At 27.3% G+C, this 20,651-nt stretch overlaps 1 protein-coding gene across 1 annotated transcript; it reads left to right on the top strand.

Moving 5' to 3' along the window:
- Nucleotides 1-1,671: 1,671 nt before the first annotated feature.
- LOC132936491 (putative serine protease K12H4.7) lies at nt 1,672-20,610 on the top strand. Its single transcript, XM_061003226.1, has 10 exons — nt 1,672-1,969; nt 8,370-8,583; nt 8,677-8,858; nt 9,273-9,508; nt 10,135-10,270; nt 10,349-10,535; nt 11,264-11,393; nt 13,835-13,967; nt 19,831-20,000; nt 20,138-20,610. The coding sequence occupies exons 2-10, from the start codon at nt 8,392-8,394 to the stop codon at nt 20,299-20,301; spliced, it is 1,530 nt and encodes a 509-aa protein (XP_060859209.1). The 5' UTR covers nt 1,672-1,969; nt 8,370-8,391; the 3' UTR covers nt 20,302-20,610.
- The last annotated feature ends 41 nt before the right edge of the window (nt 20,611-20,651 follow it).

Genomic DNA, 20,651 nt, shown 5'->3' with positions numbered 1-20,651 from the left:
TTTGTTTTTGGTGTAACTCTAAAACGAATGACCGTAGGTAGGTACATAAAATTTTCAATGGTTGTTTATATTAGCATTTTCATTAAACATGATAAAATTTTCAAAAATGATTGATTCGTTTTGAACTGTTTACGAACACAAATTTCCAATTATAGGTAAGTAAGTACTTACTTTTGAATAGATATCCAATGTCGTATAAGCTTGAATAAGTCTCTGGTAAAATACAATTCCGACAAAATTTGTACAGTATTTTATAGTTACAACAATATTTATTTCAATAGAATATTTTCCAGAAAATTATATTTCCGAGGTAGTTATTTTCCAATCTATATAATATATAGATTATTATGTATAAGCGAACTTGTCCTACGATTTATCAACGTGCTACTGTACTAGACTATTAGAGCCTAAACTATGATAGCAGATTTAAAATTTATATGAAATTTGACAGTATCTACTGTATCAGTTTAATAAAGTAACTCGTTAATAAAGGATTTTTAAAAATTCGCATTTTACACTAACAAATTGCACGGTGTCAACTAGTATAAAAACTAGTTAAAAATTCTCGTTTTTCCTTAATTTTTCTTTTGTTTTTCACGTCGCTTGTGAAAACTACTGGGAAATTTTAATTTTTGACCCCCCAAAGTACCAACTCGATTCACTTTCCTATCAGAAAAGTTACTGTTGAAGAAAATCCAAGCACTTTTACTGTCCTAAAAGGTGATGACAGACACAAAAATAAAAAAAAAATTAAAAAATTAAAAAAAAACACACATCAATACATTCATCGCTTCGCTCAGAATCTAAAAAATACATCTTTGTAAAATCAATACATTCATGATTCATCGCTCCGCTCAGAATCTAAAATCTAAATAGTTGCGACTGCGGTCTGCGGACATAGAATATTATAATATGGTTACGAGTTGTGACAATGAATGGTTGGATGATATAATGATAGTAAGGAAAAATGCAGATTTGTTTTCCACATTTTTATGATTAGGTACCTACTTATTGAATTAAGTTCGCTGTTCATTGTTCAATAATCTGCGGGTCACATTACTTTCGACTATTCTAGCCCCCTCCCCCCCCCCCCCCTAAAAATTTAACATAAGTCACCTTCAACTTAATTTTTTATTATTCATTACTTCTATTTTATTAATAAGATATAAGTTCTATTGCCTTTGCCTACATGATCTATGATCAAAATAAATATTAAAATAACCTACCGCGAATAAATTGTATTAGAATTCAAATCGTGATTCAAGTGAATAATAATTAATAAGTAATAGTTTCCATCTATTTATACAGGTAGGTACGTTATTATACCTATAACTACAAATAGTACTAGGTACACGATAAATGGTAATATAGGTAAGATGATATAATTAATACGTCAAAAATCAAAACAATTTTAAATTTTTAAACATAAAACAGGTACCTATTATATATTTGATTCGTATTCTATATAGAATATATTATAAACATATTATTTAAACATATCATTATATCTAATTATTGGACTGTGTAGACTGTACAAGCGATAACATGAACGACAAGCAATATATATATATATATTTAGGTATATATTTATAATGGGCGGCAATTTATTTAAGTATTCGAGAGGGGGAAATAGCTTTATTTTTGTTAGTCAATAAGCATTCTGTCATTGCGATTACGGCATCGCGATGAACACTATTCCAGTTGTTTTATGAATACCTACAGGCTTCAAATACGCGAGGTTGTTGCATTTTTACAATTGATGTAGTGTTTCGAAAAATACGGTTAAAACAAACAATATTATTTAGAACAAAATAACGTAATAACGCATTAGTTATATTAAATCAGACCGTATTTATTTTTCGTGATTTTTTTTCGTAACAATTATTTGAGTGAATCGTTGTGTAGTGTTTCCAAACAATTCAGAGGTGCACAATTTATTTAATACCTGCTATTACAATACGAATTACAAGTAAGTATAATCGTTTATAACATATACTATACTTGCTGTGCTTTTGAACATCAATAAAATATTACTGCCATAAAAATAATTTAACAATCTAATAAAATATCATATCACTATCATACTATTTAGTACCTATATATGTATACTATATTAGGAAACTATAGTTCAGGGGCGCCCGCAGAAAATCAGCTCAGCGGGTGCAATATTAAATTTATCTTATACATACACAGGTAATCATATATTTACATTAGTATACACTGATTTTTTTGTTCATTAAAAAAATTCCAGTAGGTGCAATGGCACTCACTGGCACCTCTCTGCGGGCGCCTCTGTTGTGGTTCAAAGTTGCTAGGTATCATAATTAATTCATTATCTAATACACATTATACATATTACTACTTACTTAGATACCTACCTATTTACTATCAACAAATATAGGTATACTAACAAGTAACAACTATACCTATGATATATGTGGTTTTACAATATATGTATACATGGAATGTAATCTGGCCTTATTAGGGATTATATTACATATTATTTTATATTATACTAAATAGGTATGTCTATACCTAATGTTAACCACTCATTATAACAAAAAAATAATTTAAAATGTAACCTCAATTATTTAATATACATATCACAGATATCATATCTACTCATAAAACATAGTAGGTACCTACAATCTACATACTATAGATATAAATGTATAAACAAATTTAAATGAATCTGGTTTATTATAAATTATAACTAGTATAGTATAGTAACCTACCTAATAATCCAATTTACTTGTGATTTTATTTTTAATTGTTTTTTATTTATGATTTTAATTAATTTATCATTATGGCCAATGGGTAATTAATCTTATGTATGCAGTTGTATTTTGTATTGATTGAAAACGGTTTTATATACCTAATTCAATAATGTAATTTCTTAAAAATTGAACTTTAATTAATTTTAGCACATTAAGAAAAAATTCTGTAAAATGAAATGGCGAAAATGGGACCTAACCTCCGGTTCTGATCCTGGTACTAAATGTTTTCATTAAAAGGTTCTGGTTTTAAAAATATATAGATTATAAGGGTCAATGTATGACGTAGGTATATGCAGTGTCATGTTTGTGTAAGGACATATGGGATATTTGTACTGGGACCAATCGAAAGAGGGGCTCACCAACAACAGCCAAACAAAATTAGTAGTGTGTACATATTTATCATAATTTGGGATAAATAAAATGTTGACTGAAACCGTATAAAAAAGTTTAGTTCATATTTTATTATATTTAGCAACACGATTGAGAATAGAATATGTTTGCGACATTCACGTTGCCGAAATTTTGTAATTTATTATTTTCACGTATTTATCATTATTATTATGATACCAAACTTAAGCGAGCTGCAAGCTGTGAGCTGAGCAGCTTGGGCAAGCTACGAACTGAGCCCAGCTTTATAGACAATGTCATTGTTTAATAAATTTGTTTCGGAGCAATAAATATTAGTTTTATCCATACTACGACGTTTTAAACATTTAACATTGGGGGAAAATATAAGATAATTAAGATGCAATTTCAAAATTATTATAGAAATAGTATATCAGTGTTCGATAAACAGATTTATGAAATGTGACTATTATATTTACTGTGAAATCATGCTATTTTTTTTAATTCGTACAATATTTTGAGTTATTATAGTTGTATTTAAATAAATATTTTTTGTATAATACATGTACCTGCAGGTAGTTGAAAATTGAAAATAGCAACATTGCAGAGTTGTTTATGCTCAATAGTGTAGGTTTTCTTTTGTATTCCTATATCCTTTGATACGCTGGCAAATTTGCACAATCGTGTTGCAAAAAAGTTGTTTTATGCTCGATCGTGTGGTAGCCCTTCGAACTACGATAACGCTAATAAGTAAATAGTGATAATCACTGGTTAGAATTAGAACTCGCGTGGTATTTGGATTTTGCTTGGCTATTTTGGTGGGTTATAAATTATAAAATGCTTTTTCCCCAAAAAATAATGACGGCCGTACATTGCCGATAATATACTATAAATATAGGTAATATTCGATACGGCATATTATTATCTTGCATGGTGAATTGACGTAGATATATGAGTCATATTATAGGTAATAACATCTATTTGTTGGTTTAATAATTATCTTACAAATATTTAAAGGGAGCAATGAAAAGAAAATTAAAAGATTTGAAAGAATTAGATTGTGATCCCTAAAATTTTGCAAATAAATAGTATTGATTTCACAGTTTAATACCTTCTCTCATCAAACATCAATAAATCCAACTAGAAAACTTAAATTCATCAAAAATACGAAATATCACATGCGTTTCAAAATGCACAAGGCAATTTTATTTTTAATAATTTAGGTGCCTAACATTTTAAATTACATTTGGTCCGTGAATTAAAAATAAAGACAAATAATATTTGTTTTTTTAATTTGGCTAATTACCTAGATATATTGGAAAATGTTTGTGATATGGTCATCAGGAAATAACAAAAGTAAACGTGTTACCATAGGATACAATCCCACCCAGAAGAATATCAACATTTTTCTATCATAAAATGATCATTAAAATATGTTTTAAAAAAAATTTTATTGTATACGAAAAATAATTCTGAACGGAGACGGTCTATTAGCCTAATTAGTATATTAAATATATTACATTTTAATAATATAAGTTTTTTGATATTGCTATAATAAAGTATTTTATTTTACTAGTATAGGTGGTAATTACATTGATTGATTTAAATTTTGTAGAAAACATTAGATTTATTATATTATGAATATTCAATTATTATAATAGCGTATATATTTTATATACTATTATAGCCCTGCTATTATTTTTGGTCAATACCACAACCTTACCATAAAATATGCTGCGTGAATACAGAATAATTTCATGATAAAAATTGCAAAATTGGAAATATGTAGCTTAAAATTAATCTAAATATTCTGAAAATGTTATTGTGTATAATATATCACACCAAAAACACTTCGTTATAACTCCGTGTAAAAAAAAAGCTGAGTTAAAAAAAAAAAATTTAGTAATGATTAAATCTTTAAAAGACCTGATATAATATGGAAATTAAGTAAAATGCCATTTTATAATATTACAAATACCTATGATGACAAATAAGATCAATTGTAATGTTAAATACTTAGTCAACATATTATGTTTAACTATTTGGCAGGACGTAGAAGTATACTTAAATAAATACAATTAAGTAACCACTACAGTATTTACAGTAATTAATAATGTATCAACAATATGTTGACTAAGTATTTAACATTACAATTGATCGAAGTGTTTTTGGTGTGATATCAATTATTTTAGATTCTGAGCGAAGCGATGAATATATTGATTTTACAATGATGTGTGTTTTTTTTTTATTTTATTTTTTTTGTGTCTGTCATCACCTTTTAGGACAGTAAAAGTGCTTGGATTTTCTTCAACAGTAACTTTTCTGATAGGAAAGTGAATCTAGTTGGTACTATGAGGGGGTCAAAAGTGAAAATTCCCAGTAGTTTTCAAAATCGACGTGAAAAACAAAAGAAAAATTAAGGAAAAACGGGAATTTTTACGCAAAATCGGTTTTTGAGAAAATCGATTTTGATTTTTGGTGTAACTCTAAAACAAATGACCGTAGGGACATGACATTTTGACTGAATGTTTATATTAGCATGTTCTATACACCATAAGATTTTGAAAATATTTTGACTCTTTTTGAGCTGTTTACGAACATTGTCAGTTTTCAATTTTTCTTAGTTTTTTTTTCTATAAATATCAATAAAATTTTATCTGTTGAGTAAAAAAGCTTGAAAATTTAATAGAAGGCTCCTAGGTTATTGTTTCAAAGGCAGATGAAAAAAATTAAAAATCCTTAGTCACAGTTTTTATTTATAAGCATTTAAAGTTCAGATTTTGACAAAATACGGAAAAATCACGAAAATTAGCAAATTATTATGAGTTGAGAATACATAAAAATTTTTTTTTTAAATCTAAGATTTGAAAATGTAATATAAGATTACTCATAAGTTTGTCTACCTTTATCAAAAAAAAAATGTCTAGAAGAAACTTAAATTAAATTTTTATGAGCGTTTTAAATTTTTATGTTCATATTTTTACAACATTGGATATTCACTCGATTTCTCATGTAACGATTTTCTTATTTTGTTTTAATTAAAAAACGTATGACTGTAGATACTTGAAAATTTCACCGAATGTTTATATTAGCAATTTCTATACACCATAAAATATTTTGACTTTTTTTGAGCTGTTTACGGACATTGTCAGTTTCCAATTTTTTTATTTTTTTTTTCTATAAATATCAATAAAATTTTATTTGTTGAGTAAAAAAGCGTGAAAGTTTAATATAAGGCTCCTGATATATCATTCTAATAGTAGTTAAAAAATATTAAAAATACATATGCACAATTTTTTTTATAAGCATTTAAAGTTCAAATTTTGACAACATTTATCAAATTTATAATTTATTAATTATTTTGTGGTTAAAAATGTATAAAATGTTTAACTTTCATGGCTAAGGATTGAAAATTTAAAACAAGGCTCCACGTAAATAGGTTATATATAAATTACTTTATTCACAATAATATCATCAAATATACTTGGTAATATCATAGGCTGACTGACCGTTTTCGCTCAGAATCGTTTTTTGTATACAATGATATTATATCATTGAATTCAGATTTAACACCATCCATTACAGTGACCCACTTCTAACCTACTGTACAGCAGAGCGACATCCACTTATCCACCTTTTTAATGTTTATGTGTTAATTATATGGTATTCTATAATAATAATAATAATCTTTAATAACCGCCTCCTAATAGTAATATAGAAGGAAATAATAATATAAGTATTAACACGTCGCGAACAATCGAGTGCAAGTCACGAAATGGTTTGTTTTTGCAATTGTCAGTTGTCACCATTGAGTAATAATATCGTCCGTGAGTCGTCGTAGTACATCGTCGCTGCCGCCGCCGCGATGATAGTAGTGGGAATGGATAAGCGGCGGGTCGGGGGATATTTACGATATTTTCGTTCCCCGACCCACCGCTTATCAATCCCCACTGTTCCGTACGCAAAAGTATTTGAACATTTTTGCTTATAACTTACAAACTATCTAACCAATCTGCTAGCGAATTCCTCTATTCCCACCTGCACAATATATCTGATCGATTGATACCTCATACTACTTTATATGTTCAGCCGTTTGCCCTGTAGAGCTTGGCAAAGAATTGACATAAATTAGGACGATTTTTCAAAGTTAAAACTCGGTGTCCTGTTATTAGTGGCTACTCCGCTATTTTTTAGATTCTGGGCGATGCGATGAATGTATTGATTTTACAATGATGTGTGTTTTTTTTTATTTTTTTTATTTTTGTGTCTGTCATCACCTTTTAGGACAGTAAAAGTGCTTGGATTTTCTTCAATAGTAACTTTTCTGATAGGAAAGTGAATCTAGTTGGTACTTTGGGGGGTCAAAAGTAAAAATATATGAAATTTTGACTGAATGTTTATATAAGCATTTTCTATACACCATAAAATTTACAAAATATTTTGACACTTTTTGAGCTGTTTACGGCCATTGTGAGTTTTCAATTTTTTTAGTTTTTTTTTCTATAAATATCAATAAAATTTTATCTGTTGAGTAAAAAAGCTTGAAAATTTAATAGAAGGCGCCTAGGTTATTGTTTCAAATTTAACACCATCTATTAAAGTGACCCACTTGTAACCTACTGTACAGCAGAGTGACATCCACTTATCCACCTTTTTTTACTTAGCTTCGCGCCACTACCGTCGCGCTGGATAGTAAAACATATTAACATATTATACGTAATATAGGTACGTAAATGTTTTAAGTCACCACGGAAAATGTTTTTAAATTACAATAAAGTAACTATGTAATATGTTATTCTTCGTTTATATGTATTTATACTATTTTTAATATTTTCAACTACCATTGTAACAATATTTTAGGAGCCTTGTATTAATTTTTCAAGCTTTTCTACCCAATAAATAAAATTTTATTGACATTTATAGGTTGTAATTATATTACAAAATGTACGTTAACAGCTCAAATTAAGTCAAAATATTTTGAAAAATAATGTTATGGTGTACAGAAAATGAAAATATAAGCAACCAGGAAAATGTCATGTATTTACGGACATTTGTTTTAGAGTTACTAGATTCACTTTCCCATCGAACAAGAGACTGTTGAAGAAAATCGAAGCAGTTCTAGTGCCCCAAACGGTGGTGATGACAGACACAAAAATAAAAATTTAAAAATAAAAAACATATCATTGTAAAATCAATACATTCACCACTCCGTTCAGAGTCTAAAATTATTTTATTTTTTATTTACAGATCATAAATTTTTTTTTGAAAAATGAAATTCATATTTTGTGTATTTTTGTGTGGCGTTCTGTGGAATTCTCCATCATACAGTTTAAAAAAATTACGTGTGGGTTTAGGTGAACCAAATTCACCGTTAACTAAAAATGTGATCGACACTGAAGACAAATGGTTTGTGCAAAAACTGGATCACTTTAATCCTACTGATAATAGAACATGGAAACAGGTACATTAGCTTACTTAAAATGTGTATCTATATAATTATCTTTCTATGTGTTATATTTTACGTGAATTGAAATTCAATGTAACATTTTTTAAGAGATATCAAGTAAATCAGAAGTATTACAAGAAGGATGGCCCTGTGTTTTTGATGATAGGAGGAGAAGGTCCAATTTCAGCCAAATGGATGTATAGCGGGGCTTGGATAGATTATGCTAAAGAATTTAATGCTTTATGTTTGCAATTAGAACATCGATATTACGGAAAAAGCCATCCAACAGAGTAAGAATTGTATTAAATATCGTTACAATGAAATATGAATATACCATTTACTTACCTACGTCATATTATTAGCTACTACCATTGATTATAAATACTATTTATAATCAATGCTATTACTATATTATAATATACTGTTTTAATCATAAAATATGTATTCAAGCATATTAATTTTAAATAACAATGAATTTGATATAATTATATAAAATATATATTAAAGTACCTAGCATGTTTCTTTTAATTAGATAAAAATTATACCGAAATCATATTTTATTTATTAAATTAATATCAATGTTTTATGTAAAAAATTTAAGCAATACTTTACAAATAGTATTTTCTTTGTAATAGATGCCTATAGGCGTTAATTTAAACATTTTTTTTTTAATTACTCAATATAACTATTATTTTAAATTTTAGAGATATGAGTACAAAAAATTTAATATACTTGAGTAGTGAACAAGCTTTAACGGATTTGGCTGAATTCATTGTCAATATTCGAACAAATTACGATATTCCAGCTACTGCTAAATGGGTAGCATTTGGAGGATCGTACCCAGGATCTTTGGCTGCATGGTTGAGAATGAAATTCCCACATCTAGTGTACGCTGCAGTGTCTTCAAGTGGTCCTTTACTGGCAAAAATAGATTTCAAAGGTATGTTATAACAAATACTGAACATACAAAGGATGGGTTTAATTTAAATTTTCACGTACTTGAATTCAATTTTTTTCTTGAGATCAATATTGTAGGTACATGTAATGAGATTTTTTTGATTTTTTGAACTTAAATTAAATATATTCTTAAATTAATAAATATTTATGTGCTAAAACTGTCTGCCTATTGGAAATAAATAAATAATATTTGAAAGTTGTCTACTCAAAAACAAAAACAAATAATTATCTACAGTGGTCCTGAAATACTTCGAACATTATTTTGCTCGAACTATATAATATGTATTTGACAATTGGTTCGAGATGTTTGAATTAAAAATATTAACTTAAATTGTTCTATAATTAAGGTTAATCTAATAACTGCAGTTGTAATAATATTACGAAATATATACCTAGATTAAGAACACAATTTTAAACAGCTAAATATTACGAGTGAATTTCACTATTGCACCCCAGCTATAGGTTAATGACTTAATGATAATAAATTATAATTATAATTAATTGTTAAATCACTTAAATTTTATGAATTCAGGAACAATCAATATCAATACTTGATTAGGAACTAAATAATTTAATTTCTATTTCGTGCCTGTACTTTTATTTTCATAGAATATTTTAAAGTGGTTGAAAATGCATTAGCAACGTATTCACCGGAATGTGTATCACAAATAAAAGAAGCAAATCAAATGATCGATAGCCAAATTAAAACAACCAAAGGAGCAAAATTAATTGAAAAAAAATTCAAGTAATATTCATATTAAAAATGAAACCAATTTTAACACATATAGGTACCTAAAGCTTAGACTTCATCGTTATTATTCAGATTATGCGATCCCTTGGATATAAACACAAAAAATGACGTAGCGAACTTGTTCGAGACTTTAGCCGGAAATTTTGCTGACATTGTACAATACAATAAGGACAATAGATTTTATGAAAACTTTGAACGATCTTTAGTAACATTAGAAACTTTATGTGATATAATGGTCAACAAATCAAAAACAACTCCAGTAAGTATTTAATTTATAATGTGTAGGCGCCTGACATTAATTTTTAGATTCTAAGCAAAGCAATTAAGATATTAAACGTAATTTTATACAATATAGGGAAGTGTCGCAAGGGTCTATACAAATTTTTACAAATGTATTATATAATACGTTAATACAATTACATTCTAAATATAAAATAATGCTTTGTTTTTTACTTATATTTACCACGTTTACTACCTAAAATAAAAATATAGGTTTAATTTATATATTACTTGTAACATAATATAACCATTGAGACATTATTACATTAAGTATCTAGGTATTAATGTATTATAATATATATTAATACCTATATCAGTAAATATGATCACTCATCGTTTTACATTAAACGCAATGCCGGGAAAATGTTGACTTTTATGTATTTTTTTTAAAATCAGAACCAGATCCCCAAAGTATTATTGTTAAGGAAATTAAATCAGATATAGAACTTTTAAATATTATTTCCATGCAGTAAGTTCCGGTACCGAAACCCTGATCACTAATAAGTAATAGCCTGAACTCTAAAGATTCCCCTAACCCCTGCAAAACACTATATACACTGGTGTAGTATAACCTTTCTATTTATACTTAATGGACAATGTCACAACTTAAAATAGTAGTGGTAAAGTATAGGTAGGCATATAGTGGCATAGTACTATTAAGTATACTATATATCTAAGCTCATTTTCAATATTTATTTTTTTTATTAGTTAGACAGATATGCAGATGTTAATAGCAAGCTATTATCCATCAATGATTTAACTTGTACACAACACGTATATACCAAGATGATCGATTCTTATTTAAATACAAGTTGGAATAGTGATTCAGCAGCAGGAGGTTAGTATACTATAAATGGTCTTAGAAATATAGACTTAGGTAATATTATACATTTATACCTACGCTATAGTATTAATGTATTAAATACCGAATAATTTATAATAATTAAAATAGTATGTACAACCAATTTTGAATTTACAATACTAAACGATTGAGCCAATTGACAATAAGTCAGACAACTAGTGCCGTAGCCAGGATTTTTTCTAGGGATTTTATTGTTAGGTATGCTATCGGCTTATTACAATAAAAAAAATTTGTTCATATTTAAGAATAATGATTAGAAATTTCAAACACTCTTATAATATTTTTCTGGCTACTAGTGAAGTTATAATATTAACTTTTTTTATTCCTTAATCTCAATTTAAAGTATTTTAAACTTAAAAAAAATTACACGTAAAAAGGTGGATACCACTCTGGTGGTCAGTAGATTACAAGGGGATTACTGTAATGGATGGTGTTAAATTTGAATTCAATGATATACTTTCATTCACGAAAAACAAATCTGAGCGGAGCGGTCAGCCTATATTATAATGTTTTAAAATTACAACAAAATAATTAAGATCGTTATTCTTTGTTTAAATATCAAAATATCTAATTTCGTCCAAAATTTAACTTAAAATAGCAATAAAAAAGTAGTGTTTAAATATTTCTTAAGATTTTTTAGTGACAGTATCAATCCTTAGATATAACACTGGAAAATGTATACATTTGTAACTATATACAATAATTAATAATTTGCAAATTTTCTAGATTTTAACAAAATTTGTCAATTTTTTTAATTTCAATGTTTTTTAAAAAAAAATCGTGCATATGTATCTTTAATATTTTTTTAACTGTTATTATAACAAAATATGATGAACCATGTATGAAATTTCAAGCTTTTTGACACAACGAACAATATGTATTGACATTAATAGAAAAAAACCTATAGAAAATAGGTGGTTATTCGTTTTTAAATTACAACGAAATAAGAAAATCGTTCGATAGAATTCGTTAATTTACGGCTGAAAATCCAATGACGAAAAATTTAAACCTCAAACGCTCATAAGAAATTAGCTTGACTTTCTGGTAAACTTTTTTTTTGTTAAGGTAGAAAAACTTATGAGAAATCTTTTTTGTGAATTTCTAACTTAAAATTCAAGACTGGGCAAGTTAATGATTTTTTTTAACTCACTTAAGTTAAGTTAATATGCACCAACAACAAAAAGTTAAAAGTTAAAAGTTAATTTAACTCTAGGTTAACTCAGTTAAGTTAAAAGTTAATATACACTTTTTGTTATCTTTTTATTAAGTTAAAAAAAAGTTAATTTGTTTATACAACGCTAATGTACTTAATTTTTTTCCAACCCAAAACTAAATTATAGTATATAGTGTTAATTACTTCATACAGTATTTCCATATAAGTTAGATTTGAATGATATACATTTTTAACTTTAAACAATTTACGATACATATTTTTTGTCATGAAAACGAAATAGACTGAAATAGTGAAATATTATAAAATTAAAAACAAAATAAATGAACTTAACTTACTTCTTAAAATAAAAAATTAACTCGTTAATTTCACGTTAATTAAGAAAGAAATTTAGTAAGTTAACAGTCAAGTTAATAAAAAGCCAAAAGTAACTAGTTAAGTTAAAAAGGTAAAATAAAATTTACTTTTAAACTTAACTTGAACTTTTTAACTCGTTAATGCCCAGCCTTGTTAAAATTACTTGCAAATTTTCGTAATTTTGACGAATTTTATCATAATTCTAATTTCAGACGTTCTTTAAACTTTTCTTTCGGGTTTACACTCAACTTTTTTTTTATTTTCATTATCAATAACTTATGAAAAACCTCATGTATTAAATGTTTTTGTATATTGACCGAGCAAAAAATTTTTATCAATAATAATTTTAAAAAACTACCTTATAAAAATTTATATTTTCTTATGCCTATAAATAGTTCAAAAAGAGTCAACATATTTTGAAAATGTAATGGTATATAGAAAATGGTAGTATAAACATCCGATGAAAATTAAAAGTATCTATGATCATTAGTTTTTTACTTACACCAAAAAACTAAATCTATTTTGTCGAAAATTTATTTTGCGTAAGATTCTTTATTTTTCCTTAATTTTTATTTGTTTTTTCACGACGCTTTTGAAAACCACTGTGAGCTATGTCTTATGTATTTTAATGTTACAAAGCTGATTGAATGGAGAAGATACAATTTCCAATTTAGATCTTTTTTATTTTTTTTATTTTTTTTTGGGGGGGGGGGCTTAATTCTTTAAGGTTTACCTTAACCCTACGACATTGCAAACATTAAATAACAATTTTAAACTGTTATCAATTATTAACACCAGAGTAAATATGTTTATGTATATAGGTGTCAAAAGTATAGTATATTATTATAATTTAAAAGTACCTACTTATATTTTCATTGTACATATATAGGTCGACAATGGACATACCAAACTTGTACAGAGTTTGGCTTTTATCAAACATCCAGTCAAGAAGATCATGCGTTTGGTAATAAGTTTCCAGCTACATTTTTCATTGATATGTGCTCTGATATTTTTGGAAAGTTGTAAGTTTATTTATTGATAATATTTTGTATACATATTGAAATAGGTACACAAAATCTCTAAAGATGGTGGGAAATATTTTATGTCGTATGCAATACAAATTAATAACAAATTACACAAAAAGACGATATATATACATACGAATATATATACACGAATATATTATATGTTATATACAATTTTTATTCTGATAGTTTTGAATCAGTCTATTTATTTAAATATTTATTAACCTTAATATAAATTAAATCAATCGACATTGACTCAATTTATTCAATTTATTTAATTTATTAATATTTCCTATAATATAAGGTTAGAAATCGATTAACTATAGGCTATAGCTATCGGAGGTAGCAAGAGCGTCATTACCTAAAGACTAAAATAGGAGGCAATTCAAGTGAATACTATTTTTGAAATCGGGAGGCAATTCGAGTTACCTTTTTAAACAAAATTAAGAGGAGTTAATTTGAGGGTCAGATGGGAGGCAATTCGTGAGTGCCCAATTGATTATAGTTTTATGAAGTAGGTACTAGGTAGGTACATGATTTGACTGAAATAGGGGTTGCAATATTCTCAATAACATAAATATGCTACTATGCTAGGGAGCTGAGGGGCGGGGTCTCTAGTAAAAAGGTTCTACATGAGTAAAAGGCTTAAGAATATGTATGTGTATGGTTGTGGCTAAAATGTGAAATGTAAAATGTAAAATGTTTTTGGATAGTTAGGTATACCTTCACTGACATGCACGTAAACTAAGGTAGGTACACTAAAACTAAAACGCACAGAGTATCGTATTTTATAACTGTTCATTTTTTACCAGGTGAAGTCGGGTAATACAGCTAGTTGCTAGTAATAAAAAAATATTAAATCAATGCGTATAGGATCATTACTGATTAATGGCTACTGAAAACCATAATAGGCTTAACACTTTACATCCTGGTTTTGACAACTTAAGCTGTGTCAGAGTGTCGTCACGTAGGCCAAAATATATATTCCACGGAATTAATAATTTTTTTTATTAAATAAAGCTTCAGTGGCTATATGGTCATTGGCTAAATTTAATTTAAAATACATTAACACTGTCTTTAACTTAATTTACATTGAGAACATATTATATAATATACAAATTATAAACGATTAATTAAATTAAACTTAGGTGCAGGTCCGGGCCTGACAGAATGTTGGATATTCCAGCTTCTCGTCGTTTCTCCTATTCGAATGTAAGACATTCAGTTACGAAGTGTTTGATCCTGAGGGGTACGCCACAACTGTAACATATAGTGGGAGGGGGGTCTTCCCCCTTCATCAGATACTGGTGGGTTATCAAAGTGTATCCCGCCATAAATTATGTGAATATTTAAATACAGATTGTCAGAGTCTAAGCACCTGCAGTAGTGAAATTAAGAATAGTTCTTAGAGGGGTACCTAGTTAAATCAATCTGATTATACTTATTAAAATACATTTTCATCAGCATTTTAGTAAACATTTTACAAAAATATACTTATGCATATAACTATATATTCATATTTCGTTGTAAGATAGGTTCCTCGTCCTATCTAACTGATATATAGGTACCCCTATAACCTATATCTATACCTATATATTAACAATTAAAAATGTATTTGTGTTTTCATCTAAGTAAATGTAACTTTGATTATAAGTTGTAACTTGTACCTGTACATTCAAGTATGTAATAATATATAGGTATTAAGGTATATGTATCACTGTATCAGACGTTCAGAGTCCAGATGGTAGAAAAGTAGGTAGGTATTTATTATTTTTTATCTGAAATGTCTAACACTGCATAGTCTATATAGGATTTATTATTTTCATTTTATTTTCCAGTTATATAACAATGCCTATATTGTTTTAACTACATAACATTATAAAATATGTAGCAAACAAACATAATTTATATTTTTGTATTTGGATCGGGTAATGAAGTAAATATAAAATAGCTGATAAGTGATAAGTGATAACCTTTAAATAAAAATTGATTCGTGGTAACTGTTTCCATCTTCCGATGACCGATTATGAAATCTATTAAATTATGATACGTACCTACCATGTTATTTTTTCCTTGTTTTAACTTTTAATTTTAATACGAATTATTTCAATATAATGCATGAAATGTATAAAACAATAGGTATGTTTTTTTATAATCTCGTAAATGAAATAATACGTTACTATGTTGTTTTTTAATTAGCGTAGTAAAATGTAATAACTATAATAAGTAATAATGAATATCTTATATATTTATTTATTTTTATAATTATCCAATCGTTCGTATAATATAATATCGTAATCATTTAGTTAATGTGCTTATTTTTTTTTCTCTGATACAGAACTAGGCATCTGTAAGAACTCAGGCTAGGTCCTAATTAGGAAGGTTGTTTTTAGTGTTGAATTCTTATTATATATAGTATTAATTATACCTACCTATACCTATTATAGATTAGAAAGTAATGATGATAGTTACCTAGGTATTGGTTTTGTATTATAAAACTATAGCCACTATAGGTATATTCTATAGAGAAACTTAACATACTATAGTGAACATATATTATTGTCTTAAAATGTATTGCAATAGGTAGGTAATATGCTTATATTCTGGAATAGATTCCTATTAGGAAAAACTGGAATTTTTAGGCAAAATGTAGATTTTCTACAAAATCGATTTTTGTTTTTGGTGAAACTCTAAAACAATTTACCGTAGATACAATATACAATTTTCACTGAATGTTTATATTAGCATTTTCTTTACACCATATATTTTTCAAACATTTTCAAAATATTTTGACTTGTTTTGAGGTGTTTACGGACATTTTTAGATTCCAATTTTTTTAGTTTTTTTTTTTCTATAAATGTCAACTATCAAATTGGAAATTTAAAGATGGTTTTGTAGTTAAAAGCTTATACAATGTTCAATTTTTATAGTTAATGATTAAAAAAGGTGGATAAGTGGATGTCGCTCTGCTGTACAGTAGGTTAGAAGTGGGTCACTGTAATGGATGGGGTTAAATTTGAATTCAATGATATAATATCATTGTAAAAGAAAAACGATTCTGAGCGAAAACGGTCAGTCAGCTTATGATATTACCAAGTATATTTGATGATATTATTGTGAATGAAGTAATTTATATATAACCTATTTACGCGGAGCCTTGTTCTAAATTTTAAATCCTTAGCCATAAAAGTTAAACATTTTATACGTTTTTAACTACAAAATAATTAATAAATTATAAATTTGATAAATGTTGTCAGAATTTGAACTTTAAATGCTTATAAAAAAAAATTGTGCATATGTATTTTTAATATTTTTCAACTGCTATTAGAACAATATATCAGGAGCCTTATATTAAATTTTCACGCTTTTTTACTCAACAGATAAAATTTTATTGATATTTATAGAAAAAAAACTAAAAAAATTGAAAACTGACAATGTCCGTAAAGGCGTAAATAGCTCAAAAAGAGTCAAAATATTTTCAAAATTTTATGGTGTATAGAAAATGTTAATATAATAAACATTCAGTGAAATTTTCAAGTATCTACAGTCATTCGTTTTATAATTACAATAAAATAAGAAAATTGTTACATGAGAAATCGAGTGAATATCAAATGTTGTAAAAATATAAATTTCAGACGCTCATAAAAATTTAATTTAAGTTTCTTGTAGATATTTATCTTTTTGATAAAGGTAGACAAACTTATGAGTAATCTTATATTACATTTTCAAATCTTAGATTTAAAAAGAAAAATTTTTATGAATTCTCAACTCAATATAATTTGCTAATTTTCGTGGTTTTTCAGTATTTTGTCAAAATTTGAACTTTAACTGCTTATAAATAAAACTGTGACTAAGGATTTTCAGTTTTTTTCATCTGCCTTTATATAATAACCTAGGAGCCTTCTATTAAATTTTCAAATTTTTTTACCCTACAAATAAAATTTTATTGATATTTGTAGAAAAAAAAACTAAAAAAAATGGAAACTGAAAATGTCCGTAAACAGCTCAAAATAAGTCAAAATATTTGGAAAATTTTATGGTGTATAGAAAATGCTAATATAAACATTCAATCAAAATTTCATTTTCTACGGTCATTTGTTTTAGAGTTACACCAAAAATCAAAATCGATTTTCTCAAAAACCGATTTTGCGTAAAAATTCCCGTTTTTCCTTAATTTTTCTTTTGTTTTTCACGTCGATTTTGAAAACTACTGGGAATTTTCACTTTTGACCCCCTCATAGTACCAACTAGATTCACTTTCCTATCAGAAAAGTTACTGTTGAAGAAAATCCAAGCACTTTTACTGTCCTAAAAGGTGATGACAGACACAAAAATAAAAAAATTAAAAAAATTAAAAAAACACACACATCATTGTAAAATCAATACATTCATTGCTTCGCTCAGAATCTAAAAGTTTAAGATAGATATTCATTGAAATATCTTCTTTTTTAAATACAAGCTTAAATTGACGACAAAGAATAACAATTGTTATGTTAAAACTTCACTGGTGGCAAAGCGAAAAAAATATTATGAGGTCTTAGAATTCAATATTTTGAAATATGATAGAATGAACCAACTTACCTACTATATTGTAAAAATCCAGTAGTACCCTAACCCTAGCAAATAATTAAGCCCCCCCCCCAAAAAAAAAAAATTCCTGGGTACGGCACTGATTCCCACTATACGAACTGTTCTTGAGAACTGGATTGTTGAATCGATATAAATAAAGTTTTCTAAGTTATATCTTACAGGTCCTAGAAATGTATGACCTGTGGGCTGTGATCATAAACTAACACTATCAAACACGATTCAGCAACGTAATACGTATAAAGTATAAAGTTTATTACATTATTGAAATAGTAATAATGTTATAAAGTAGGTACACTATCACCTGAGTAACCCTGTTCTTAAGAGTGGTATATTTAAGATCACAATTCACCGCCTCACCGGAGTACCTATATCGGTTTGTACGAGTTGAAACAATATTGAATTATTATGATTAATTTATCTATTAGGTAGGTTATTATACCTTTAGTAAATCAAATTATTTATGATACTTAAATTTAGATATGACTGTAAGTCGATTTAGTCTCTACTTCGCGATACAAAACTGCTGGCTATACCTACCAATAATGTATATTCTCGTAGGTACTCAAGGTCCCTGTGTTCTGTTAAGAGGACGCTACGCAGATAATATTTGTTGTCTCTGTCTTACATTCTTACAAGTGCGTAACATAGCGAATTTACGCTCAGTAGATCACGTTTAACTCTGTTAGTTTAAAAATTAGAGTGAATCGACCTATTATATGAAACGTGATGGGCTTATGGTACCTAAGAAGTCGTAAGAACATTTTCTGTGTTTGTATGAGCATTTTTAATTCACGCTATATTATATACGCATGACTTGCTAAACAATTAAATTATTGTAATAAACCCACATACCAACACAGGTAATGTTTTTAATATCATGTTCCATTAAATTTGTTGTTACTCACTTGTAAGACGGAGACAACACAAATGGCTGTGTAGAGTCCCCTTAACCTAAGCAAATTCGCCGAGCGTGCGACATAAATTACGAGTTTCTGTTAATCGTTATAAAACGTTAGGTAATAATTTTCCTATATTTATTAATATAATATTGAATGTTCATAATTGCTTTCCTACAAAACAAAAAAACGTAAATGTAAAGTACCTACCTATGTTTAGACCCGCAAAATGTATTTGATTTACTTATATCATCCTTGAGTAAAAATGTATGAAGACCTCTGGTCTATGCAATACAAAATACGTAAATGAGTATAATGACTAAATTATGCACAATATGTTTAATAATTATCTCTTTGTAAATTATTTTTTTTAGGTATAATTTAGATCTTTTGTATAATGCAATTAAAAGAAGCAATATGATGTACGGTGAGTTGAACATAAAAGAAAACCGGGTAATTTATGTTCATGGATCTGTTGATCCGTGGCATGCATTAGGCATTACTCATACAAAAACAAAAAACAACGTTGCAATTTATATTGAAGGTAATTTTTAAAACAACCTATATGTAATTATTATTATTATTATTATTATTATAATTAAATTTATTTCTCATATATCTAAAAGTAAAAAATAACATATTATTCTAATATTAAATTAATTTACGTTTTTTCCCCTATAGGGACAGCTCATTGTGCAAATATGTACCCTCCATCTCCTACAGATCTTCCACAGCTTAAAAATGCTCGTGAGACGATTAGAGCATTTTTGAGTGAATGGTTGACAGAAAACGACATTGATGACTCATCTGAAGTCAACAATATACAATTTAAATACAAAGTTTAAAATCCATTATTTTTGTTATTTTCAAAATAAAATTTCAATAATGTGGTTTTAATATAATTTGCGTTAGATTTTATGTATATACGTCTTTTTTGTATGAATACAATTTTTTATTAATAGCAGCGGATCATGTTTTTATTAACAATTAGTAACAAGTATATCGATGTAAACATTAACCACGTTTATTATACATATACCTAGTTTAATAATTATTATGGTTTATTAATTATTACGTACATTTTTAATTGTCTATACCTACATTTAGATTCTGATCTGAGCGATAAATCAATAAATGAATTGGTTTTACAATGATGTGTTGGTTTTTTATGCGTGTCTGACGCCTCCTATGCAAT

The sequence above is a fragment of the Metopolophium dirhodum genome, chromosome 1 (genome assembly GCF_019925205.1).
Source record: "Metopolophium dirhodum isolate CAU chromosome 1, ASM1992520v1, whole genome shotgun sequence".
In the NCBI taxonomy this organism is placed as follows: domain Eukaryota; kingdom Metazoa; phylum Arthropoda; class Insecta; order Hemiptera; family Aphididae; genus Metopolophium; species Metopolophium dirhodum.
This window is presented reverse-complemented; position numbering and strand designations above follow the sequence as displayed.

What these genes read in the sequence shown, in the direction of transcription:
- LOC132936491 (XM_061003226.1), top strand. Translation starts at nt 8,392, where the DNA reads ATGAAATTCATATTTTGTGTATTTTTGTGTGGCGTTCTGTGGAATTCT. An exon ending in GGCAAAAATAGATTTCAAAG is followed by an intron (nt 9,509 to 10,134) that starts GTATGTTATAAC and finishes TTATTTTCATAG; the next exon opens with AATATTTTAAAGTGGTTGAA. An exon ending in CGTTGCAATTTATATTGAAG is followed by an intron (nt 20,001 to 20,137) that starts GTAATTTTTAAA and finishes TTTCCCCTATAG; the next exon opens with GGACAGCTCATTGTGCAAAT.